This window comes from Lycium barbarum, chromosome 10 (genome assembly GCF_019175385.1).
Source record: "Lycium barbarum isolate Lr01 chromosome 10, ASM1917538v2, whole genome shotgun sequence".
In the NCBI taxonomy this organism is placed as follows: domain Eukaryota; kingdom Viridiplantae; phylum Streptophyta; class Magnoliopsida; order Solanales; family Solanaceae; genus Lycium; species Lycium barbarum.
Window position 1 is genome coordinate 82997421 of NC_083346.1, and position 27882 is coordinate 83025302.

General features: G+C 40.6%; 1 protein-coding gene across 8 annotated transcripts; it reads left to right on the plus strand.

Moving 5' to 3' along the window:
* The first annotated feature begins 5626 nt into the window (after nucleotides 1-5626).
* On the plus strand, nucleotides 5627-27882 carry LOC132615839 (ATPase GET3B-like). 8 transcript variants are annotated; one of them, XR_009572867.1, is made up of 13 exons: nucleotides 5630-5915; nucleotides 8707-8918; nucleotides 9038-9100; nucleotides 9297-9407; nucleotides 9653-9727; nucleotides 9826-9894; nucleotides 9967-10032; nucleotides 11090-11167; nucleotides 11252-11350; nucleotides 11961-12095; nucleotides 12527-12699; nucleotides 12934-12968; nucleotides 14161-14557. XR_009572867.1 is itself a non-coding variant. In XM_060330435.1 (12 exons), the coding sequence occupies exons 1-11, from the start codon at nucleotides 5741-5743 to the stop codon at nucleotides 12322-12324; spliced, it is 1131 nt and encodes a 376-aa protein (XP_060186418.1). In that variant the 5' UTR covers nucleotides 5628-5740; the 3' UTR covers nucleotides 12325-12362; nucleotides 12527-12647. The 8 variants fall into 8 exon arrangements, 6 of the variants coding, with proteins under 6 accessions (XP_060186419.1, XP_060186418.1, XP_060186417.1 ...); XR_009572868.1 differs by having other exon boundaries at nucleotides 14288-14557; XM_060330435.1 differs by lacking the exons at nucleotides 12934-12968; nucleotides 14161-14557 and adding an exon at nucleotides 12277-12362 and having other exon boundaries at nucleotides 5628-5915; nucleotides 12527-12647.

The window sequence follows — 27882 nt, forward strand, 5'->3', positions numbered from 1 at the left end:
ACTTGCGTTTCAACATGCGACGCATATGTTGGGCCTGAAGTTTCCTCTTTTTTTTTTTTCCAACAGACGATTCCACATGCGGCCAATATGTTGAACATATGATCTATTTGTGGCTCTATAAGTCACTTCATAGACTTGAAATTTCCCAACCTTTAGTGATTTCTAGGACCCCACATATGTCTGAACGTGTGTTCCATGTGTCGGATATGTGGCTTGTATGTCAACTGTATCTTAACCTAGATTTCCAACTTTGATTCTTTTCGTTTCTTTTCAACTCTAATCTTTGTACCCTTTGTACGTACATGCTTAGATATTCACTTCCACACGTGAATACATATAATATATCGTTCGGATCTAACCACGAGCATTCAATGAGTTCAAACCCACCAGCATTCAGTGAGTTCAAACCTAACCCCAATTTACAGAGTGTTACACCTTCGGTTGCAAGAGGGTTTCTCTCTAAACTCTGAATTTGTTCTTGAGTTTAATATTGAGGATGTATTTCCTACGCATACACCAACTGTCTCTTTCTCTCTAGTTACAGTTGATAAATGCGTCACCAAATAATATTTTTTTCTCTCTTCTCCCTTTTTGAGTACACAGTAAGTCGACTAGGGATTACAATCCTTATGAAGAGCAGAACAAAAAACTGAGAGTGCTTGGATAGGATGCATGTTTTTCTTCTTCCTTATGTGAGGCCTAAATAGTCTTCGTGCTTGCTGTCTTGAAGTGACAGCAAAAGACAACCTAAGAGATTTGGTCCTTGGAGAAAGATTTGATTGATTTTGTTATACCCCGTATTTTTGCATATTCGGAAAACTCGAAATAATTACGATTTGTGAGGAATAAGGTCATATGTGGATTTGAACTTATATATGTATGTTGTTCATGAAAAATATTGGTGTGGAAGTGTTGGAGAAGGCCAAGGGCAAAAAATTGGAATTTCGGAAATTTGTTTCGGGAATTTTGAAATAAGAATTTGGACCAATTGGGCTCAAAAAATAAAATGACGAATTTAGGCCCAAATTGAGGGGGGGTGGTCGGCCACATGGTGGCCTTGGCCCAAACCCATGATAATTAATCACATGATTAATTATATAAAGGAGCTTAAGCCTTAGAAGTTTCAAGAAAACAAAGGAACAATCAAGAAAAAAAAAAGGAAGAGCCATTCGGCCCTAGAGAAAAAGAAAAGAAAAAAAAAAGAAGAAAAATTCTTGGAGCTTGGTCTTTGATTCAAAAAATTGGTTCTTCTTGAATTCATAGTAAGTTCAAGGTGCTCTTCAAGTTGGTATAATTTTTAAAGCAAGGAAGTGCTTCCTTTGGCAAGTGGATTTTTTTTTTGAAAAGGTAAGATTTGTACTTGTTATGTTGGAGGAATTATATATATGTTGTAGCATATGTAGAGTACATGAGAATTATGAAAGTGTTGCATGCAAGTGCAAGCCGTGTGGTGTGTGTTGTGTTGTGGCCGTGTGTGTATGTTAATGTATAAGTGTGATGAGTTAAATTTTTATGTTGTATTCTAGTTGTGGATATGGTGTAATTCACATTGGAAATGAAAGTTGAATGAATTTAATGGAACTTGGAGAAAGTAGGTGTTGGCCGTGTGGCATGGAGTTGAGATGAAAATGAATTAATTTTGTTTGATATGTTAATTGTGTTGTTATGGCTTTGTGAAGTAGATGGAAGAATAATGGGTTAAGCTAACATGAAGAATTTGTTGTTAAGTTGTTGTCGGAAAGTATGTCGTTTTAGTATGATCTTATGAAATTAAGAAAATGAAGTGGTTAAGGTGCAAATTATGATTAATGTTGATGAACTTGGAAGATGGAAATGTGTTATGAACTTGTATGTTAAAGATTAGGAGAATTGGATAAATTATGGCTTTGATGGAAAGTTTGCATGTTTTGTATGTCTTGTGTATATCTCGTGTATATATTGTAGAAATGATATGAAATGCTTCCAAATGACATTGTAATGATCTTGATTAGTAGTGAATATGAAAATATTGAGATTGGGTTGGAAATGTGAGATTGGAAATGAGAAGTTATTACACTATGTTGGAAAGAAGACAAGTTATGCCTTATTGTGTTTTGTAGTTGTTGTTGGTATTGTTGTTGGGTTGGTTGTTGCTATTCTGAGCCGAGTTGTATTCTCGGGGTGTCGCATTTATAGGGGAAGTGCTGCCGAAATTTCGGTAGGCAAGCATTGGTTAAGATTGAAATTTTAAGTCTCATGAATAGTAACTGGTAAATGTGACCATTTGCAGTTGTTGGACGAAACGGGAATTGAGATTGGACGAGCGTAAGGCACGACTAAGGTATGTAAAGTTTCTCCCTTCATTCTTAGGCATGTTCTAAACGTAATAGGCTCGGTCGCGAGCCTTAGATATGACTCAGTCTCTCGAAATCCGAGATTGAAAGTGGCCTCATTTCATTCAGTAAGATTGAATTAGTTTCCTTACAAATTGTCGTCAAAATGACTTATGTGTATGAAACCTTCCCAATTGAAGTCGAATGGTTCCAAAACTCTCATAAATGACTCTATAAGGTCTATGATTCATAACTTGAGTTCACCACCTCGATTGACCCGAGGTGGGCCCGCAAATTCTGAGACCTCATACTATTGCTTTATTTGTCTTATATCTATACAGTGCTTAAAAGAAACTTTGGATTATTGTTCCGTTTATCAAATAATAAATGTGAAGAATATGCATTATACTTTGATACGTGCTATAATTCTAGAAACATGATTTGATATGATGAATCGTGCCATCCCCAAAAAGGCCATACATGTACACTATGACTAACGTCCGACTTCTTTCAACTGATTTGTCATTTGAACTGTTCCATTCGTTAAAGAACGACCATTCTGACTACCCTGTTGAACCCCATGGTATATTTGTTATGTACGAACAATCTCAGAAATTCTGCTTGACATAATCCGTCGCAAATTACGAAAGGTACATTCTATGATTTATTGTTTGGTTTGCCTAGTGAGTCTGGATTTATATGCATATGTTTCTGCACTACTCTGTTCATGCAAGTTATAGTATGTCTTTTCACTGAGCCCGGGCCAGGACATGATCTCGTGCGCACTCCTCTGCATTACTCACCGAGTCCCTCGTACTTGCGGGCCGGGACACGTTATTTATATATGTTTATGATATGATGATATGGGGATGGCGGCCAGGATGGCACATGATGATTATCCACCGAGACCCGCAGTAGAGGGCCGGGACACGTTATGTATACACAGTACATGATTCTGACATGCATGATTTCACCACCGAGTCCCTTAACAAAAGGCCGGGACACGCTATTTGCATATAGGATATATGATTTTGTTATACATGATTTTACCCACCGAGTCCCTTCTCAGAGGGCCGGGACACGTTATATGTGTTTATGTGATGTTATATGATTTGGCATGCATCATCTATGCTTTGACATTACTTTTCTGAGGTCTCGGATAAGGTATTCACCTTTTGTACTTCGGACTCTGACTATAGCTCCGTTTGTTTTATTTCTGGATCTTCGACTCCGAGTATGATTCTGCTACCTATATCTTTGTACCTCCGGCTCTGACTGTGGTTTTGACAGTTATAACTTTGTACTCCTGTTCTTGACTATGATTTTATTTGTTACATTTCCGCTTTACATACTCGGTACATTTTCCGTACTGACCCCCTGTTCTTCGGGGGCTGCGTTACATGCCCGCAGGTACAGACGCTCCTTTTGATACGCCACCAGCTTAGGACACCTGTTCCACTACTTGGGAGTGCTCTTGTTGATCCGGAGCTTATATTTTGGTATATATCTTCCGTTGTTTTCATCTTTTGTACATATGGTCATCTGGGGTACGGCGGGGCCCTGTCCCGTCATATGATTCCGTTATGTCTATTAGAGGCCTGTAGACATGTTTGTGGGTTGTGGGTTGTCACTGTTCTGGTAGGTACGTGTGAGATTGCGACTTAAGTGACCTGCCTGCTATGATAGCCTTAACGGCTTATGTCTAAGTCTATGTATATATATATTTTGTGCGATGTATCCTGTATCCGTATGAATCTGTGTATGTCTAATTTGATTAACTGGTTAGTACGCTAACTCTGTCAGGTAGATACGTATGGGTGCCCAGTTAGGACACCAGTCGCGGCCCACGGGGCTGGGTCGTGACAGATTTTTTTCAAGAATGAGGTTAGAGCTTATGATTGCTATTTTTTTTTTTTTTTTGGTTCTTGATGGATCTTCTTTCTTTTATTGTCGTCGTTGATGTAGTGTCTTCTTTTCCTTGAACTCTTTGCTGGTACTTGATCCTTCAGATCTTGCTCAAATATTCTTCCTTCTAATAGTTGTGGCATATTTCCTTTCCTTCGTTATGTTCATGATTGGTTCTCTAGTTTGATGGCTTTCCTTTCTTTGGTCGTTGGTGGTTCGGCTGATTGGCTTTTTGATTTTCTAGATTGGAGGTTGTGTTCTTCTTTTATTCTCCTTAAGTTAAGGAGTTGACTTTCCTTAAATAGCTACCTTGATGCTTGTTGTAGCACTTATCGTCTTATGTTATTGATGTGCTTTTATTTCCTGTACAGGTAATACCATTAGTTATGTCATCACTAATACTATACCTTAACAATTTGAACTACTTTGTATTTTCTTAAAATTTTGAACTTGTCCATTTTATAATTTATTGGTAATTAGGTTCAGTTAATGCTAATCCTACAAAAAAAAAATACTCCCTCTGTCCCAGTTTATGCGACACAATTTGACTGGACACGGAGTTTAAGAAATAAGGAAAGACTTTGTTATGTTTACCAAATTGCCCTTACTTTAGTGCCTACTTTTGTTGACTTTTCTTCACAACAAGTACCCATCTTTAAAAGTAAGTCGGATCCAAAAAGGGTAAAATAGAGATGGTGTCATTAAAGATTTGCCTAATAAGGAAAGGTAACATTCATTTTGGGATGGACTAAAAAGGAAATGGTACCACATTAATTGAGACGGAGGGAGTAGTACATATATTAAAGGGTCATTGCAAGGTAGAGTATGAAATAACTAATACATAAATAAGTAATACTTCTTCCGTTCTAATTTAAATGTCTTAGTTTGATTGGATACAAAGTTTAAGAATAAAAAGAGATTTTTGAATTTTGTAGTCCTAAATTAAAGATGTGTTTAATGTACTAAAATATCATTGCATCTTGTGGTTTTAAACTTGCCATGTAGAATGTTTGAATTTTTAACTTACTAAATATATACAAACATGCATTCTTTTTTGGATAAACTAAAAAGAAAAGTAAGACACTTAAATTAGGATTGAGGGAGTATACAAATTACTCGTTTTGTCCTAATTTATGTGATGTAGTTTAACTACACATGAAATTTTAAGAAATAAAAGAAAGCTCTTGAAACTTGTGATTTTAAAAAAAAATTTAAGTTAAATTATTTCTCATTATAGAAATATATAATTTTTTTTAGGCAAACTAATAAAAGTGTGTGATTATCATGTGCTTAACTCTTTGTCAAATGCCTTGATTAGACCCGAGTCTCAGGCCTAAAATTCTGAGATTTTAAATTAAATTATTTCTTAATATAAAAATATATAAAAAAAAATTGGCTGGCTAAGGGAAGTGTATGATTATTACGTGCTTAACTCTTTGTAAAATGCCTTGATTAGACCCGAGTCTCTGGCCTAAAATTCTTCCCCTGAGAGTCGAAACGAAGAGAAGATAGTGCACGGCATCATGTTTTCGTCTTCAGCTTCCACTTTCTTCTTCTCATCAACAAAGCCAATGGAAGTTTTGGGTTTTGCCCATTCTTCCCACCCACTTTCTCTCTTCAACTTCACACCAACAACCTTCACCTCCAACACTACATTCATTTCCCTAAAGAAACAGGCGCCCATTAAGCGTTTCCAAGGTCAATTTCTGCTTTTGTTGTATTATTTGTTCTGTATACTTACTCTGCCCTCAATTGGTAGCCATTTTCTAACTGTTGTTGTATCGTTTCTTTCAATTTCTATTTAAGCTTTTTGTGTTTCTAAAATATAGTCTTTTTCCTAGCCAAGGACTTAAATTTGTAAACAAGGACGAAATGGGAATTTTGAGTTAAAGAAGGAAAATCCGCTCATAGTCTTTCATTCCTCATTTTTTGGTCGTTGTGAAAAAAAAAATGGGATTTATCCTTCTGCTTTGCTAAAAGTACAGAAAAGTATGATGTATATCTATTGAAAGCATAAAAAAGAAAGAGATGCACCTGAAAGTATGCTATAATAGCTCTCAAGAAAAATGTTTGGTATAAGAGTTTGAATTAGTACTCTATTTGCTAATATAAAGCTTGATAGGGTGTTCAAAATAGAATGATACTTCCTCCTTTTCAATTTGTTGGTCTTACTTTCCTTTTTAGTCCGTTTCAAAGAATGTCACTTTCCTTTTTAACATTTTTCTGTTCTGTTTTAAAGGTTCCCGGTTCAGACTTATACAAAATAATACTGGTGATGTCTAAATAAATGATAATAACCATAGGAGTAGTATGATACGGCTATCCAAAACCTTTAAAATTAGCCACTAGGAAATGCTCATTTAAAAAGACTACTAATGTGAGAAATGTAGAAGACTAAAATGGCTGGAGAATGCCTAGTCACCATTAGTCTCCCTTAAAGGGGTGTAAGATCAGAGCCGGATCAAGAATTTGAAGAAGGCGGGTGCACCATTGTCTGTAAGTACACCTGACACTGTCCGCAGAGTCTCAATGGGATTTTGTATTTGCTTGGTCTGATCAATTTTGCATTAATTTTGTTTGACTTTTGATTCTTTTTAAGTTAATGCAGTTCTATTTATTTGGTTTTGATCCATTGAAGATAAAGCAGTCCTGTTAAATTTACTCTGTTCAATTTTCACTATACATGGGAAGATTACCTAATGCTTGGTGAAAGATTGATAAAATTTTATTCTACCATTCAGAGCTTAAAGAACAAATGGAACTATTACACGATTAATCTCTCTTCCAGATGTATAATATATGCCTTTTTGTTTTCTTCTTGAGGAAAATTTCAATTCCACGCGGCAAAAGATTGAAATTAGAGAGTGTTTGTTCTACAACTACTTGATTGGTGCATAACAAATTATGTGATAAAGAATACCAATTTTTTTTTTTTTAAAGTACCAATTAATAGTCAAAAAGTCGTTTTGTGGATAAAAAAGATAGAGTAAGGTATATGACACTTTTTACCGCTGAATTGTCGTTTGGAATGATTTGGTAGAAAAGAAGGAAAAGGAACACGTAGCAAAATATGAAGAAAAGCAGAAAACAAAAGGAAAAAAGAAAGACTCATAGGATGGAGAACAGAAACGATTTGCTTCATGAAGAAGTTGGTGGGCCCCCCTGCAAAACTTTGAGTGTTAGCTAAAACCCGTGCACCCAATTACCATCCCGTCAAGATTTTGATTTGGGGGGGAGGGTGGGGTCCTCTCTAGCCATATAGAAGCTTCTTAAAAGTTATGTGCATCAATGACAGAGTTTTAACAAACGTTGATAGGTGCTAGTGCACCCTAACCTATACACACTTGTCCTCCTTGGTGTAAGAAAATTCTTAATCGCTCTGATACCCAGGTTGTTTCTGTTGATTAGAAACGATCAGCGTGACTGATGCATCTGTTCCATAGTAAACTGAGCTTGTCTTCTCAATTTTTATGGGTAGAATGCTGAAATCGTAGAGGCGATGGTGTTTAACATCTCATGCTATTACGAATAACCTTAAAAGGTCAGAATATGACATTCTAACAATGTGCATATGATGAAGGGAAAGAGGGAAAAAAAAAAAACTTTCATTTTGTCTTTGGTTCATCAAAGACTTGTTACTATAGCTTGCTTAGGAAAAAATGTGTGAAGTTGCAAGTTGTATAATTAGCATCTACTTACATAGACGACTGCACCTATTCCTCATCATTTAGGAGCAATCATTAATTGAAAATCTTATCTTTTTCTTTACAATCGCCGAATTGAGTAATATGTTTGGAAGCCGGAGAAAACTAAGCTTATTTGCAGCTCTACGGCAGTGACACAAGCTACAAGCTTAAAATGATGGAGGTGGTTTGCCCTTGCAGTCCCAGCAAATAATCTTATGTAGATAACTTATTTTAGTTGAATGCTTGAAGGCAATGCTAATGACTAAGAATGAAGAGAGAGCACAGGTTTAAGACGATGCAATCATACAACTACACTTGTTTGAACAAGGGTGATGGTTATGGCAGTATTAGCCTGATTATAATTCTAGTTTGTTGTTCAGATGGTCACCACACACCCACCTACAACCCCAGGGTCGTGGGTTCGAGTCACCAAAGGAGCAATAGCTCCAACAAAAGGGGGATCGAAGGGGAGGGGAATAAAAAAAAACAGTTATAACCATCTGATAGCTGCTGATAAATTGAGAAGATTTGTCCTTAATTTCTGTGTGGGGGTAAAAGAGCCAGTATATGGTTGCACACTTTAAAATTTTGATGCTTCTCTAGTCTATATCGTATACTGCCCTGGAATCTTTTCATTCTCGGAGTAATACAAATATTGAGGTGGCAGATTTTCCTTGTATACTCAATCAGAACTACTAGAACTCCATTGGAAAGCTGTAACTCAAGAGTGATTCACTTCCTCCACGAGCCATGTCCATTATATGGCCCTGTTAATGTTGCTAAATCTTTGTGCTTAATGGCAGTGAGAGCTGTAGCTGCTCCTGCAGAAGCCACTGCTGGATTTGATGAAATGGTTTCTGGGACCCAGCGTAAGTATTACATGCTAGGTGGTAAAGGAGGAGTTGGGAAGACAAGTTGTGCTGCTTCACTTGCTGTAAAATTTGCAAATAACGGTCATCCCACTTTAGTAGTTTCAACTGATCCAGCACATTCCTTAAGTGATTCTTTTGCTCAGGTATAAGATAGTGTTTCTTATTGCATTTCAGGAAGAATTCTGAATTAATTTTTTCCCTCTTCATTTTTGGACTCTTTTTCTGTGTGTGACAAGATTCATTGTCTGCATGTTGTCTGTAGGATTTGACTGGCGGGACACTAGTTCCAGTTGAAGGCCCGTATTCTCCATTATTCGCCCTTGAGGTTGTGAAAAACCTCTTCCTACTTGTCTTTGGTGATATCCAACCTTGAATTAATTATCCAATATTGCTATGTTCTCCTCGCTGTAGCCCGGGGGGGGGGGGGGGGGGGGGGGGGGCGGGGGGGGTGTTGGGTTTGGAACTGAATTAAACGGTTTCATGTTTGAGGCTCATTTAGAACACTATTGTCAATATGTCAGTTAAATCCTGAAAAGGCCAAGGAAGAGTTTCGAAGTGCAACCGAGATGAGTGGAGGATCTGGCATCAAAGACTTTATGGACGGTATGGGCCTTGGGGTGCTTGCTGAACAGGTAAAATTCTTTTCCCTAAATTAAAACAAATCTTTGTGAGTTCTCTTGTTTAATAAGAGTGATAAAAGTGGGAAATAAGTCTTTTAGAAGGAGTAATGAAATTGAAGTCCTTTTCTTTTCTGTTTGATTCCCTCTGATTCCTTACTTTCTCCTCACTTGTATTTATTAGTTTTGACCTTCGATTTTCTTTACCAAAAATGGAGTTAATTTCACTACTAATTTATTCCTATTCTTGCATGAGCAAGCTTGGGGAACTAAAGCTTGGAGAACTGCTGGATACACCCCCTCCTGGTCTAGATGAAGCCATTGCAATTTCAAAGGTGCCAGAACTTTTAATACTTACAGTGTGAGTTCATATTTTCCTTCAAAAGTGTTGATGTTTTCCTTCAACCTAACTGGCTACAGATCTTCTTGACAGGTTATGCAATTCCTTGAGTCGCAGGAATATAATATGTTTACTCGTGTAGTGTTTGACACAGCCCCGACGGTGAGAACGACATGATATGTCCTGTAACTATGTTTTGGGAAGACATTCCTAATAATTATTGGTTCCTCTCAGGGACATACTCTACGGCTCTTGTCCTTGCCAGACTTCTTGGATAAATCAATTGGAAAGATATTGAAGGTAGAAAATTCGTTCAACTCTGTATCTGCTTTTGATAGGAAAATAAAATTTCATGAATGCAAACGAATGATATGGACCTACGTTGCTCGGACTCGGGTACGGGTACCGATCTAGAGGTCGGATTCGTCATGATCTAAAATTTAAGATTCGTGGGTACGGATCCAGGTATGGATACCGGTGTGGGGATTGGGCAAAAAATAATTCAAAATTCCAAAAATAGAGTTATAAAACCTAAATTGTGAGATATTATGTGAAAAACTTGAGGAGAAAATATTGATCAAGAGGAGAATCTCAGAAGGAGTTAAGAGGAAAAGGAGTGACATAGAAATTTCTATATACAAGTTATTCCATTTTCTTCACTTTCACCATAGCTTTTGTTTTGATACATAAATCATTAAATCTGTCCGGGATTTCTCCCTCGATTTTCCGAAATTGGTTGACCAGATCGGGTACGGATCCCACACCCACACCGATGTTGTGTCGACACGAGTGCGGCACAGAAAGTGAAGAGTCCGAGCAACATAGATATGGACACATAATTTTCTCTTAGACTCGAGAGTTTATGCAGGTACTTGAGCAATATGAAAGTAAATTGGAGAACTATCTTTCTTTATCATGTAATTATTGATCAGTTGGTCTTCTATCAGAGTAGTTATATGAGAAAAGTGGATGATATATTTAAACTGATAAAGAAAAAAGTAACTCCCCCCATTCCCAATCCCAACAGCCCCCCCCCCCCCCCCCCCCCCACCTCCCCACACACACATGCAGAAAGACCTTCACTTTCCTATCATTCCCTGCATTGTGTTCCCAGTGTGCGATTACTTGGTTCCTTGGTGATGCTTTTCGAATTGCTTGCTGCTTAAAATTTCTCTTCCTAATTAAAGGCAACTTTTTGATTTATGGTTCTTATTCGGACAGCTAGTTTCTTTCTGCAACTGAATGAAGGCTCTGGAATTCCTTTTCTCTTCTAGCTGTCCTGTTATTGTATATTCATCTTAAAAGTAGTCTTGATCTGGTTCAACTCTGTAATCTACTCTGGATAAACCCTTTTCAGTTGAGACAGAAGATAGCTTCTGCCACTTCAGCAATAAAGTCTGTCTTTGGCCAAGAAGGAACGCCCAAGCCAGATGCTGTAAGCTTTACATAGTTAGGAATATGTAGTGATGGGTGTTATATGCATAAGTCTTGTCAAACTCATATTTCGTACATGGTGCAGTCAGATAAATTGGAGCGGTTAAGGGAGAGGATGATAAAAGTAAGAGAGCTTTTTCGTGACACAACCTCAACGGAATTTATCATAGTAACAATCCCCACGGTAATGATGTAGTAATATTTACTGTCTGGTGTTGTGCATGTTTTCTTACCAAATCTGCTTGATTGGGATCTGTTAGTATAAGCCAGTAAACAACTGTATACAAGGTCACTCCTAAGAGGGGAGAAATCACCTATAGTGTGTTTTGTTTCCTCTGAGATTTGAACTGTGGTCTCCAAGGTTTGTATCACATAACTATTGTATTTGTGTCTCACGGTTAAGCTTAAATTAAAAAATTTAAAAACTGAAGTGTACTACTTGAAATATCAGTGTCAATTAAAGTTTTAGCTAGTTTTATGTTTTTAGAGTCACTTTTGCAATCCAAAGGGATTTCAAGGCAAAGCAGGCAGCTTCCTGTACAGCGTAGAACTAACTGAACTCTAAATCACCCTCGGAGAAAATAAAACTTACTCCTGAGTTATCTGCCAACTGCAACAAGTCCTAAAGTTTTTGCTTGAACCTAATTTGGATTATGAGAAGTTTGATGTTAGAGAGATACACTTAGTATAAACTTTTAAAGTGCAAAAGTCCTTGGTTTTGTCGCCACATGAAAAGAAGAGAGCTGCTTGTTGACTCGTGGTTCTCACTGCGGGTGTCACCATGTGCCCTTCAGGTTATGGCAATTAGTGAATCATCAAGGTTGTGTGCTTCCTTAAAGAAGGAAGATGTTCCTGTCAAGAGGCTTATTGCTAACCAGATTCTTCCGCCATCAGCCTCAGATTGCAAGTTCTGCGCAATGAAAAGAAAGGTTTGGCCATCTTACTCCCATATATCATATCCGACACGGTTAAGGAATATTGACTTCGCTCCTCTTCAGGCATTTCCCATGTTTCCTTTCCAATTCATATTGTGCAAATTCCAAGTCTCTTTTCTTTTAATTTATGCTGTTATTTCTCTTATGGTAATAGTTAAATTTATGTTTTCTGCAGTACAACACAGCTGAAACATTTTTGACAACTTCCAGTTTCAGTCTATAAGTACAGGAAGCAAAACAGAACTATTTTTTTTTTAATAGGTAAAAGTTTTAGGAAGCAAAGCAGAACTAATATGATAATGTTTACTGAGAATTTTCTCCATGCAGAAAATGACTTTGTTTTTCTTTAATATGCATCTGAATTGACTTCCTGGACTCTTCTATATAGTTCTAGCTAGGAAAAACTGATGGTTGAAGTGTCACAGGACCAAAGTCGGGCTCTGGATATGATCCAGAATGACCCAGAGCTCTCTAGTCTGATGTTGGTCCAGGCACCCCTTGTTGATGTAGAGATTAGAGGTGTTCCAGCTCTTCAGTTTTTAGGGGACATTGTCTGGAAATGAAGAAAAGAACTTGATACGCTGCATCAGCTAATCAGGTGCATTCTTGTATTGACTATCCAGTTTATGTGATTTATCCTGTTTACCCATTACGTTAAAATGTCACTCTAGAAGCTCTTGCTGTATCCAGAAATTCCTTCACCTAACCTTTTAATAATCTTCTCTGCTTTCTAGCTTAGTTGTCTCTGGGGATTCTAAACTAAGACCTCATTTGTTTGCACTTGATGGAGGTCTGAATCTTAATCATTCAGATCCGTGTGTTTGTTTTGTAGGTCTGGATCTTAATTATTCAGCTCCAGCCCATTAGGTGCATTTGTTTATTCTCTTTTAAAAGCTCTTAATGGGTCTGAATAGGTCTAAATGAATTAGATCTGTAACAAAGTCTTAATACAATTTAGACTCGGAAAATATATCCGCCAAATTTCAGCTTCCTCTTCTTTTGTACAAAAAAAAACTTCACGCCTCCCTCTGCCTTTCCAATCATCATTCAGCGACCAAATCTTTTTCTTCTTGAACTGGTATTATTCTAAAACCTTTACGGAGTCGATCGAATTGTTTGGTTGATGTGGATTTGACTTTCATAATGGGACTGTATAAAAAATTCGTTCCCGATGACGGCAATATTATCACGTAATAGTAGTAGATAGAATTGCATCCCTTGAAAAGATCTTCATTCAACTTAATGCCTCATCTATTTTGCTGATTATTAATTTATTTCTTTGTTTCTTTTTGGCTGAGGTGTATAGGACAAAACGCCAAAGTATGAAATATAATTTAGAAAAGTTGCAGTATTTCTTTTAAGTAATCACTTTGATACACAATTGCAATTTTATAAAGTAATATTATATTCCAAGTTTAATTTATGATAATCTTTTTGCTAGTATATATGATAGGATTTGGTCATTCGACAAGTTTGATAAGATTGATATTTCGTGTAATAGTGTTGCTAAAATGTCAAATAGGTATAATTTTCTATCAAAAAATAAATTTATTTAGCTGAAATGAGATCTTTTATAATATGTTATTGATATAAAGTGTAATTCCTAATTTTTTTTTTATAATATTATGTTTAAAAAGATAAATTATGCATATTCAGATATTGAAAACAAATAGTCTTAATCATTCAGTGTTCAGATCTAGAGACAACATCTTAATATTCAAATGTGTATTCAGATCCAGACTTCTTAATCTTAATGTACATTAATATTCAGATGTCTCTTCAGATTCAGACGTCTTAAATTTAATGGAAACAAATGAGGCCTAACTTGACACGGCACTATTGCGTTGGGTCTTGTCCTTTTATTCTTTCTTTGGGATGACCGAGTCGACATTTCTTTTATTTGTTGTATAAACAAAGTATTGTAACTCAATGATGATATTCTGGAATCATAATGGAAGTGTTAATGGCTGCACATATCTACAGCCTTGATCATTTTCTTTTGCTAATGTCTTCTGATATAATCTACATTCATACAAACTTCCTTTTCTGCATGATACAGACGTTGCCAGTGGCATTTGTCAACAAACTGCATTCATGGACTATGAGCGCCTATCGGCTTTTGATGCTCTTGCTCTAACTAGTGAAAACAAATACATGTGATACGCGTGTTTGTTGCTGAGGTACAGGTTAATACTATCTCGTCTACACTGATACCAAGAAAATACAGTGGGAGTTGCATTGGATGAACCAACAGAAAGGAGGATGAAAAGAATTACAGTATCTTTTTCATATTAGTTGTTTATCCCGAATTTAGGTAATCAATTAAATTTATGAGTGAGGTATATGATATGTGGTTGAGCTTTAATCTATTTGGTTGAAAAAAGATATATATGAATATACTATGAAGGAGTGAATAATAATTGATGGTTTGCCCTAAATATATATATTTAATAATATATGAATATTGTTATATTGAACAAAGCTAAAGGATAACACACTGAATCCGGACCAAAGTCAAGGAATGATAGAGGGAATTTTATATATTTTGCTATTACAATGTTCTAGAACTCAAGAAGCCAACCCTTGAAAGTAAAATAATGCCTCCTGTTTATAGTTTTACCTTATGGGCATCTTACAATAAAGTCCCTTTGAATAAAGAAAAATCCTAAAAAGGATAAGGTTGGGTCGTACGGTCTGACACCCGTACGATTCGCAGTACAATGTGGCAGAACGGTATTGACGCGTGGCAATTGTTTAACGGATCACCCGGACCAACGGTCACGATCAACCGGACCAACGGCCATAATCAACCGGGCCAACGGCCCCGATTAACTCGGCTATGGAGAAACCGGACCAAACGATGTCCTTCGCTTTTTTCACGGATCAAGCACTCCTCCGGTCCTGAAAGAAAGTCTTCATGCTCGTGCTTGTTTTTTTCTTCACTCGGTCTTTGGTCTATATCCGATTTTTACCGTATATAGATAGTCCCCACACTTTCCGGACCGTAGTTTTATCGGAGTAACGAGAAGTGGATGAATCAAGAAACCGGTGGCTTCATTTGTCTGTTGTTATCTTTTCATTTTGGCGGGAACAGTTGCGTAACGTCCCTCTGTCACCGGCCACGTGTCTCATCCCGGATGGTCAGCACTGACAACTGCCGTAACGCACGTCGTTTCAAGTCACTTCTTATTAATTATGGGACACGTGGCATTGCCCGGTTGGCTGGGATTTGTAACCGCTTCGATCTCATATTTATATAACGTCTTCCACCACCTTATTTTTCCATTTTACGCTTTATTTCACTTCTCCATTTCATTTCTCTTCATTTCATCTCTTCCAATCGTCTTTCATCTCATATTTCTTGTTGATTCAACCATTTTATCCCATTTGATTAAAGGAAAATAGCTCCATCAACTTCTTCATTAGTTGCCCTTTGTTTAGAAAGTGCTGCTGTTTTTTCTTCTTACTCATCACTTTGAATTTTTTCTTAACTGCTCCCTTACTCCTGTTTTTTAGCTTTTTTTTCGAATTCGCCCAATCTCCTTTTCCATACTTTCAAATGTCTGCTAACACCGAAACCACCTCTCATGATGTTCCCTCGGTTTCTTCTCAAGGAACCGAGCCAACTTCTCAACCCAAGGGAAAAATCACCTTCGAGCCCACTGCTTTGGACATTGTACTGTCCAAACCCAACTATAACAAGGATTTCGAGGTTGAGAAACCTTCTCTGGTTTTCGATAGAGGGTTCGATGTAAGACGATACCCCTCGTCCATTACCGAGGACAAACTCGATTTAGTCCGGGCTAATTGCGGATGGGATAACTATCCGGTTCAAGTTTTTTCCCCCGGACCAGATGAATCAGTCACCGACCATCGGTATTCATGGCATTTTCTACCTCTCCTTTGTGTAACGTCTTCAGCTTTCAGGTTTGCCCAAGGGCTCGGTGGACCCGAGACCGGAATCAGTAGCTGAACCCGCTACGTTGGCACCCGAGTTCGATTCAGCGGGCACATCCCGTATCCTTGCTGCCGCCAACAAAAGAAAAAAGCCCTTGGACAAAGGGCAGAAACCGAAGAAGAGGGCGAGGAATGTCGTTCGGACTTTAAGAGATGAAACAGAGCCCGAGCTCCTCGTTCGGAGGATCGGTGTGGCCCCTTCCATTGCTTTTATTCCGAAGGAGGGTATCACTATTTCATCGCTTCCTTCAGCCAGGGAAGGACCTTCAGCTCCGGCATTACACGCAGGTGGGGAAGAAATTCATTACCCGACTCCTCTGTCGATTGAATTCGTTGATATTTCAGGTGATGCTTCATCCGAAGAAACCCTCTGCAAAGGACAAGAAGATCCGGGAAGGCACCTACTGCCGAAGCCGGTCAAAGGACTGAGCCGGTCCCCGAGACCGAATTTCCAACGGATGTTGGTCCATTGCCCGACTATGAGACTGCTGCTACTTCGGAGATCCCTGCCTTTGCCGAAGCTGCTGAGGCCGCTCCGAGTTCTCCAACTCCGACTTCAAGGTCGGATGAGTTTGATGACATGTTCTCGGATACTCCTCCTGCTACCGGGGAAGCTGTCAGTTTTGGACATCTCCCTATTCCTCGGGCCACGAGGGTGGCTAGCCGGTCCACCGAGACCGGTGCTAGGGATAGCTTGGTGCGCATCTTTCCAGCCCCGAGTGTGGAACCTAGGAGGACAAGATCGACTGTGATCACTGTCCCCGAGGACTGCAGCTTTTTGTCTCGTCCGGTGGGTGTGGCAAGCTACCTGAGGCCTCTTGTCTGGGACTCGGACAAACAGAAGATGAACGGAATCCCTTGGCAGTGTCTCATTAACGAGGGCATGCACGCGGGCAATCGAGTAAGCTTATCGGCCATCCTTTGCATAATTCATTGAGAATTTTAGTTTCTCGTTTATCCGAGTTTTAACGTGCTTCTTTTACAGAGTGTGGTGCTTGTTAACGAAGCCTTCGTCCGTGCTCAGTAAGAGGTTGGCGATCTCAAGGGCCAGCTGGATGCCCAAGGTCGAGAAACGGAGAAGTTTCAGCACTTTTTGCGGGTGGAGGATGAGTTGAACCGAGCAGTTACTCTTTCCAACCTCCAACCCGAGCTCGATGCGACAAAGGCCGAAAACCTTCGATTAAAGGATGAGCTGGCCGAGATGGTCGAAAAGAACCGGCTTCTAGGAGCGGACAAAGTCGACCTTAGCCAGGACAACGCTCGCTTTTCCTCAAGGCTTGTTGAGCTCGAAACCACCATCTCTCAACTCCGGGGGGAGCTGGACTCGATCAAGTCCGATGCCACGAGCATAGCCGAAAGGCATCGTCTGCTCGAATCTAAGAGTGCCAAGTACAAAGAGCAGATGAGGGTGTTTGAGCAGAAAGCAGAGGACAGGGCCCGGATATGTGATGAGCGGAAAACCGAACTCGAGGAGACGACCGATGCTAACGACCTTCTCAAGGCCGAGCTCGAGTTGGCTACTCAAGTCCAAAGGGTCTTCGAGGAAGAGCGGGATGAACTGGTGGCAAAACTAGCCCAGGCTGAGGCCGATTTGGCAGAAGCCCTTAAGAGTGTGGAGGCTGCCGAGGCTCATGCTACGATTGCTGTGGAGTATGAATGATGGAAGTCTCGGAGGATCACCCTTGAGCAAGCCGGGCATGGCTTTGCGGATCTTCCAACCCTGATACTCGAAGCCAAAAGGGTCGAGGAAGAAGCTAAGAGAGCCCTCGAGACTGACTCCGACGACTCCGAGCGGACAGTGTTCGAACACTCCGGATCCAGCCATACCGGATAGACCAGGGCCTGTACTTAGCCTTTTGTTTTTTGCCTTTGTAGGGGTTTCCGGTGTAAAAACCTTTGTATAAATGAAATATGCATTTTTCTTGATTTCCTTTATTCTTTTGTTTGAATGTTTGCTATGACTTTTTCCCGAATTGTCGGTCCGTTTTAAGGACAAGCAGACTCGGAGTCATTATTCCCGCACTGTGCCTGAATATCGACTTTTCTCTTCGTCCGGTACGATTTGTCCGGGAATTTGATCGAGTTTTTTGCCCGTGGGACTTATCTAATTCTTTGTGAATTCAGACGTCTCCGAATCACGATAGGCATTTTTAGGGCCGGTGTTTTTTGGCTATTTTTTAGGGCCGGTGTTTTTCGGACACCTGAATCCCAGCCTTAGCAAAATTTGATATAGCAGTCCCCATTCAAGGGAGTTTAAAGATTTTGGCTCGGTTCACTGTGACCTTGTTGCCTTTGTCGAATTTCGACCGTATTGCCCGGAATAGGGTATATGAATGAAGCAATGCCGAAATACGTCGATAATCACCCGGGTAGGGTATTTTAGCAAGAAGTCATCCGAAATACCATAATCCGAACTTTCGATAATTTTTGTATTGCAAGTATTTGTACATACATGATATGAGAATTTTGTTTCCTTCTGCTTTTGCCATAGCAAATACTAAATGGATACGATTCATTTTGATCGTTTGGTCTGTACATCGAAACCTAATGCAGAAGGTCCGGTCTTGGTTTTGCCGTAGCAAATACTGAGTGGACACGATTCATTCTGATCGTTTGGTCCTTACATCGAAACCTAATATAAAAGGTCCGGTATTGATTTGTTGAGCTCCTCCGTTTTCCACTAATCGGGGTAAACCTCGATGTGGGTATAATAGTCCCCTAGTGCTTATCCGAATTGCAAGATCGGGCAAGCGCTATTAAGCCCCCACTCGTAGGCTGTGACCCCAAGTTTCCGGGCGTTTGTCCTTGTCTTTGTCAAGTAACACGTTGTACTTGTTGCCTCATTAAAAACCTTGTTGGAAAACCCATTTTGGGACAAAATCGTACTAAGGAAAAGAGTGCAACACGTGTTTTCAGGCTTAGATTCTAACTTTATCCGGTACTTGACTTCCTGCAAAAAAGAAAAGGGTTAATAGTAAAACACGATGTGTCCATACCTTAGCAGTAGTATCTCTTCAAATGAGCCACATTCCAGTTATTGTGCAACCGTTGTCCGTCCATGGATTCCAGCTGATACGATCCTTTGCCCGTTACCTCGGTTATCTTGTACGGTCCTTCCCAGTTCGGACACAGTTTTCCTTCGTTGGGATTCTTGGTGTTCAAGGTAACTTTCCGAAGCACCAAGTCCCCAACTTGGAAATGTCGAAAATTGGCTCTCTGATTATATTACCTTTCCATTCTCTGCTTCTGGGCTGCAATACGGACCAACGCGTTTTCGCGAAGTTCATCCGTGAGATCGAGTTTTACGGCCATGGCCTCCTCGTTTCACTCCTCGATGGTATACCTGAACCGGAGACTCGGTTCACCAACTTCTACGGGAATAAGGGCTTCGGCCCTGTAGACCAACGAGAAAAGTGTTTCCCCCGTGCTTGTTTTCGATGTGGTTTTGTAGGCCCATAATACTTCCGGTAGTATTTCCATCCAGTGATGCTTCGACGCTTCAAGTCTTTTCCTCAGATTTTGAATTATTGTTTTATTCGTGGATTTCTCCTGTTCGTTCGCACACGGGTGGTATGGAGTTGATACGATTTTCTTGATCTTCAACCCGTCGAGAAAATTATTGACTTTGCCGCCCACGAATTGAGGACCATTATCACCATTTATCTCGGCCGGGATGCCGAAACGACAAATGATGTGGTCCCATATGAAGTCAATGACTTCCTTCTCTCTAATTTTTTCGAAGGTTTGCGCTTCAACCCATTTGGAGAAATAGTCAGTCATAAACAGAATAAAATGAGCTTTACCTGGTGCCCATGGCAGTGGACCAATAATGTCCATTCTCCACTTCATGAAAGGCCAATGTGACACCACCGAATGTAGCAGCTCCCCGGGCTGATGAATCATCGGGGCATGTCTTTGACACTCGTCGCATTTCCGGACAAAATTCTTCGAATCTTCCTCCATCCGGTTCCAGTAATAACCGGCTTTGATAATCTTTCGGACTAGGGCTTCAGCACCGGAGTGGTTGCTGTAGGTCCCCTTGTGCACCTCTCTCATCACATACTCCGTTTCTTCGGGACCCAAACACTTGGCCAGGAGTCCGAAGAAAGACGGTCGATACAATTGGCCATCTACCAAGCAGAAACGCGCTGCTTTTGTCCTTAGTGACCGTGATTCTTTTGGGTCACTCGGGAGCTTTCCGTCTCACAAGTAGTCGACATATTTGTTGCGCCAATCCCAAGTTAAACCCATTGAGTTTATTTCGGCATGTCCGTTTTCTATTGCTGAATTCATCAAGTGTATCGTAGTCCCGAGGTGGATTTCTTCCCCTTCGACTGGAGATCCCAAGGCCAATGCATCGGCTTCGCTGTTCTGCTCCATCGGTACATGCTGCATGGTCCATTCTTTAAACCGGTGTAGTATCACTTGAATTTTTTCCAGATACCTTTGCATCCGTTCGTCCTTGACCTCGAAGACGCCATTCACCTGGTTAACGACCAAAAGAGAATCGCACTTTGCCTCAATTATTTCGGTCCCCATACTCCGGGCTAATTCCAAACCTAGAATCATAGCCTCATACTCGGCTTCATTGTTAGTCAATTTAACAGTTCTAATGGATTGTCGAACGGCATCCCCGGCCGGGGTTCTAAGGACAATTCCTAGCCCGGAACCTTTGAGGTTCGAGGCTCCGTCCGTGTGTAGCGACTAAATACCCGAAGCTTTCCCCGAGGTTAGCATAAGTTCTTTCTCAACCTCAGGACCATAGCTGGGGTGAAGTCCGCCACAAAATCGGCCAAGAGCTGGGACTTGATGGCCGTCCGAGGCTTGTATTTGATATCATATCCGCTAATTTCTACGGCCCATTTAGTTAGTCTACCCGATAATTCCGGTTTGTGCATGATGTTTTTTAGGGGGTAAGTAGTCACTACACATATCGGATGGCATTGAAAGTAAGGCTTGAGCTTCCTAGAAGCACTTACCAATGCCAATGCCAACTTTTCCAAGTGGGGATAACGGGTCTCCGCATCCCCCAAAGTTCTACTTACATAATATATAGGGAATTGTGTACCTGATTCCTCTCGAACCAAAACGCCACTTACCGCTACCTCGGAGACAGCAACGTAGAGAAAAAGCTGCTCGTCTGCTTTTGGTGTGTGCAATAGCGGTGGGCTGGACAAGTACATTTTTAATTCTTGTAAAGCTCTTTGACACTCCGGTGTCCAAACGAAGTCGTTTTTCTTCCTTAGTAAGGAGAAAAAGCGGTGACTCTTGTCCGAGGACCTCGATATGAAACGACTCAGCGCTGCTATCCTTCCGGTTAATCTTTGCACTCCTTTGACATTATTCACCACCTCAATATCCTCGATGACTTTGATCTTGTCCGGGTTGATTTCAATCCCTCGATTTGACACTATGAAACCCAAAAATTTACCAGACCTGACACCGAAGGCACATTTTTCCAGGTTAAGCTTTATGTTATACTTGCGGAGTACATCGAAGGTTTCCTGCAAATGCTTTAAATGGTCCTCTGTTTCCAGGGACTTGACCCCCATGTCGTCAATATAAACTTCTATTGTTTTCCCTATTTGTTCTTCGAACATTCCATTAACTTGGCGTTGGTAAGTTATACCGGCATTTTTTAATCCAAAAGGCATGACATTGTAACAGTAAGTCCCATATCGGGTAATAAATGATGTTTTCTCTTGATCCTCCGGGTGCATCCGGATTTGGTTATACCTAGAGTAAGCATCGAGAAAACTTATCATCTCATGCCCGGCCGTCGCATCGATCATTCTATCGATGTGAGGCAACGGAAATGAATCCTTCGGGTATGCTTTGTTTAGATCTTTATAATCAACGCACATTCGAAATTTATTACCTTTTTTTAGCACTACTATTACGTTAGCTAGCTAGTCCAGGTATTTTACCTCCCGGATAGAGCCTATTTTTAAAAGCTTCGTTACCTCATCCTTTACGAAGGCGTGTTTTGCCTCTGCCATAGGCCTTCTCTTCTGCTTCACCGGAGGAAACCTCCCGTCTAAGCTGAGCTTGTGAGTTGTTACTTCTGGTGGCACACCTGTCATATCCATATGGGACCATGCGAAACAATCCGCATTAGCTCGAAGAAATTTAATTAACTTGTTCCTGAGCTCCGAGGTTAACCCCGTGCCCGGTATACCTTTCTGTGCAGTTGACATTCGGATAAGGTGATTTGCTCCAGCTCCTCTACTGTTGACTTGGTCGCATCCGAGTCATCCGGCATGACGAATGATCTGGGTACACCGAAATCATCCTCTTCATATCCCGGATCCAACCCCGTGTGCTTTGATTGCTATTTGGTGTCCTTTCCCCCGGTTGAATCTTCGTCCTTTTGATTCGATTTTTTGGGCTGAGGCGTCGCTTCCTCGACCGCGAACATCTCCCTTGCAGCGGGTTGTTCACCTCGGATGGTTTTTATCCCCTCTAGGGTCGGGAATTTCAGCAGCTGTTGTAATGTCGACGGCACGACCCTCATGCTATGTATCCAAGGTCTACCCAGCAATGCATTATACTTCATATCTCCTTCGATTACATAGAACACCTTTTGCTGGATAGTGCCATCAATGTTTACCGGCAATGAGATCTCCCCTTTTGTGGTTTCGCTCGCCATGTTGAACCTGCTGAGTACCCGGGCTACCGGTACGATCTGATCGAGTAGCCTTAGCTGTTCGACCACTCTCCACCGGATGATGTTGGCCGATCTACTTGGGTCAATCAAAATACGTTTAATTTGAGTTTTAAAAATAAGTATAGAGATTACCAATGCATCATTGTGCGGTTGGATGATGCGTTCTGCATCCTCATTGCTGAAAGAAATGGAACCCTCAGGTAAATAATCCCGGCTGCGCTTCTCACGCACAATAGAAATCTTGGTCCGTTTCATCACCGGCCCTCGTGGGGTATCGGTACCCTCGATTATCATGTTGATTATATGCTGAGGTTCTACTGGTTCGGCTCGTTTATGAGTCTCCCTTTCCTTGTAGTGACTTTTGGCTCGTTCACTTAGCAATTCTCGTAGATGGCCGTTCTTCAGTAACCGAGCCACCTCCTCTCTTAGCTGGCGACAATCCTCAGTTTTGTGTCCATGGGTTCCATGATATTCACACATCACGCTTGGGTCCCGTTGGCCCGGGTCTGACCTTAGTGGTCTCGACCATCTTACATCTGCGATACGGCCAATAGCTGAAATGAGGTCCGAAGTGTTGACGTTGAAGTTGTATTCCGATATCCTCGGCAACTCTTTGCTGCTGGCCGAGCTTCCGGCATCGCTCCTGAATGAGAGACCTCGACTGTTCGACGGCGCTCGGCCCGTTTTTCACCCCGCCCGAAGAAATGACTCGGGCCAACCCTTGATTTTTCCGACCTGAAGCTTGGTTTTTCCGAATGAGAGTATGGTCGATACCTTTCCCTCGATGGTCTGACCTCCGGTTCGTAATTTTTTTGTGATCTTTTCGAGCTTTTGTTCATATTTACGAGCCCCGAGGAAGCTCGAGTTGGTCATCCTCTACCCGAATCTTTGACTCGTATCGGTTATGGACATCCGCCCAGGTCACAGCCTCGTATTCCAGCAAGTTTTCCTTTAATTTGAACGAGGCCGTCGAGCTTTGAGGATTGAGCCCCTTTGTGAAAGCTTGTGCAGCCCATTCCTCCGGAACCGGAGGGAGCTCCATTCGTTCCCTTTAGAATCGGTTGACAAACTCACACAATAACTCATCGTCTCTTTGGGCTATACGGAAAATATCCGCCTTACGGGCTTGCACCTTTTTGGCACCGGCGTGAGCTTTTATGAAAGCATCGGCGAGCATTTCGAAAGAAGTGATCGAATGCTCGGGCAGATGGTCGTACCAAGTCAATGCTCCCTTTGATAGAGTTTCCCCAAACTTTTTCAGCAACACGGATTCGATTTCATCCTCTTCAATGTCATTGCCTTTTATAGCGCAGGTGTATGAAGTCACTTGTTCCTGAGGGTCCGTTGTGCCGTCGTATTTCTGGATATCCGGCATCTTGAACCTCTTCGGGATCACTTTCGGAGCCGCACTCGGAGGAAAAGGCCTCTGAATATACCTCTTTGAATCCGGTCCTTTCAGAATGGGCGGAGCCCCTAGTATTTGGTCCACCCGAGAGTTATATGTTTCCACCCTCTTTTCGGTCGAGTCTACCCGCTTCGCCAATGTTTCGAGCATTCTCAGAACCTCGGTGGATGAACCAGCTCCGGACCCATTGCCCTCAACCATCCGCGTCTCATCCCTTCTGGGTTCATCAACACCCTTCGCCTTCTCCGGGGTCGTTTTATCACTTCTGTTTTGCAACTGGGCTATTGCAATTCCTTGTTCGGCAATCGCTGCTCTCTGTTCCTGCAACATTTCAAAAATTAAACGTAAGTCAATATTATCATCCGGGGTATCCGGTACTTTCCGGCCTTGTGTCCGGGACAAAGTAATTGAATTGTGAGTATTTAAAGGATCGGTGACCGGCGGGGAGGCATTCTCCTGATTCACGGTGTTTTGCCGGTTGAGGCCCTCTCTCAAATTAACAGGGTTCGGGTCAGCGGGTGTTATATCCCGTATTTTAAACATTCGGATATTCCACGGTAGTCGTGGCAAGTTAAGGGTAAGGCTATTTTCAAAAATTATGTTAATGTACAAGTTGGTTATAAATATCAATTATGGACATTACTAGAATGGAAATGTTAAGAAAGGTCAAGGGTAAGAAGGAAAATTCGCAAAAGGGTTCATGGTAAAATTGCGGAAAGAATAGGGGCAAAATGGGAATTTCACAAAAAAAAATAAATATCAAGAATGTTCTTGAAGGGCCCTTGGCTGTGTGGCATGCCCCTATATGTCCACATTTTTATTTAATGGGGGTTAATTATGTACATGTATGGACAAAGCTTGCAAGAGAAGCCAACCAAGTCATCTTTTTCAAGAAAACTCTAGAAAAGGAAAAATGGAAAAAAAAAAAAAAAGAAGAGAAAAATCTAGAGAGAGGCATGTGCCCCTCACATGCCACTATAACTATATATATATATGTATGAGTCTTGAAAAAACAAGACAATTTATCATTTACAACTCTAGAAATTTCAAGAGAAACAAAGAAAAAAAAAGAAGACACTTTGGAAGAAAAATAAAGGGCCAATTTCGGCCAAGCTTGGAGGAAACAAGAACCTTGGAAAAATTTCTCAAAAAATTACTCTCTACTAATTGGAAGGTCCCTAGCAAGGAGAAGAAGTCATTGGAACAAGTAGAACATTTATTGTTGCAAGATCAACATTCTAGCCAAGTGGGAAATTGAAGAAAAAGGGTAAGAACTTAATCTTCTTTTATATGTTATGTATGGTTGTGTATGTTGTGGTGTGTAGGAGCGAATGAAACTCATGAAAATTATGAAAATATGGATGTTGAATAGTTGTCCGTGTATATGTAGTTGTGGCCGTGTGGTCATAGTGTGATTTGGAAGAGAATGGATTAATTCTATGTAGTATGTTAGTTGTTGTTGCAATGTATGGAAAAGGATGGAAATTCATGAAAATAGGGGTGTAGTTGTTGTGGCCGAAAATGGACTGTTTTGCATGTCAAAGAATGGACTAATTTTATTTAGTATGTTTGGGTTGTTGTGTTGTGGATTATGTGATGTAAATGAGAGTTTAATGATCCAAGTTGGTGTCGTAGTTGTTGCGGACTGTTTTTGTAAGCCAATTTGAATCAAATGTAGTTTCTTGTAATTATGATAATAATGTTGTTAAAGTGTGGTTTGTTGGTGTAGTTTGTGAATTTTGAAGAAAGAAATGTGTTGTGATATTTCCTTGGACTTGGAAGGTTTCGGGTTGTGTTGGAAAATTTTGTGGATTGTTGGAAATGTTATGGAATCATGTTTGTATGGTTTTGGATTGATTATATATGTTGATTAAGTTGCTGGAAGATTATGAGAATTGAATTGAATTGAATTGAATTGAATTGAATTGAAGTGAATTTGATTGAATTGTTGCTGGGATAATTGCTAGTATTGTTGTTGGTTTGGCCGGGTCAAATTCCCGGATTGTTGTCATCGATTTGGGGCCGAGCCGTACTCTCGGGGTTGGTACATTTACAGGGGAAATGCTGCCGAAATTTCGGCAGACAAAGTGTTACTTTAAAGAATCAACTTCTAAAGGCTCTAATCAAGTTTTGGTAAACATGACCAATTTGTAGATTTTGGCGGATTTGGAACGTGAATTTGGAGTCGCATAAGAAGCAGAAAAGGTATGTAAGGCTTCACCCTTCCTTCTATGGCATGTCTTAGATGTAATATGTTGGATATGAGCCTCGGGGATAACTCTACCCTCCGGAATCCGCGCTTAAAGTTTCCCCTTTTTCATTCAGTAGAATTGAATTAAAAATTGTGTAAAATGTTGAAAGAACTTCCTAAACCTCTAGAACTCGCATAAATAGGACCCGACTACCCTAAAACCCTCACAAGTAACGCCATGACATGTAACATATGTAAATTTGGTACGCCGCCTCATTTGACCTGAGGTGGGCCCATGGTCCCCGGATTTTCCTTATTGTTCCGTTTGATTTATTTTGAAGCAGAATCCAAAGAAACCCTTGATCCGTATTTCGTTCACCGAATGACAAGTACTGTAACTATGCTAACGAAGATACTCCTATGATGACAATGATAATGATGATGTTGAGAAAGAGAATATGCCTACGATAAGTACGACAAGAATGATTTCATGACTAAGAGTCTTGAGCTAAGAATCCTATGTGAATATGAAAGTGTTATACTAGTTCTTGAACCTCAATTCTATTCCTTAGCTATGACACTAGTTTCTAAAAGACTTCAAAGCATATTAGTTGGCGGTTATAATGTCCATGATTTCATTCTATGCTCTCTTTTAAGGCTATTTTCCGTTGGTAGTCTCGCCTTAAAATACTCGTTCCTTCAAGGTGAGACAAAGTGACCATGATTATTCCATAATGTAATCGGAGGTCACCGACCTTACGTCACTCCGATGGACACTTGACTTTCTTTGGGCTCTCATGCATGCCAATTGTATGACATATGTATATGTATATGTATATGTATATGAGGAAAAGGGGAAGGGCCACTGTTACATCACCACCTGATTCAGCTGGATTTCGTCCCGGACGCGGGATATGGGAGAGCCGGATACGGCGTCTGTATATGTTATATACATTTATATATGATATGTTGGGACACTGTTGGGGAGGGGGGTGGGAGAGCCGATGTACTCGGCGTCTGTAAATGTGAATAAAGGATACCGTTTTCTGAAACGTTCTGTTTTCTGTACATGTAAATAAGAAGTACTGTTTTCTGAAAAAAAGACTAAGCATGCTTGGCATCTGCCTGAAAGGCATTCATATGTACAGGTTACTTCTGTCCCAAGATAAGCTCCATATGTCTATTCCGTTATTATTCATACTGTATATTCCTTTATTATGTCACTATTCATGCCTTACATACTCAGTACATTACTCGTACTGACCCCTCTTCTTCGGGGGTTGCGTTCATGCCGCGCAGGTACACCAGCTGAGCCACAGTTATCATAGAAGATGTTCCAGCGGAGTTGGCGAGCTCCACTTGTTCTGGAGTGCTGCCGAGTCAGAGTATATGAGCTATGGTGTTTGTTCAATGTTAGAGACTTTGCAGACAGAGTCATGAGTATAGAGTGTCAGCTTGGTAGACGGCTTCAACCGTCACAATGTTATTATGTTTCATGTCGCGGGTCCCATATAATGATAGACATTACTTATGAAAAAAATATTGGAGGGCTTACCATGTA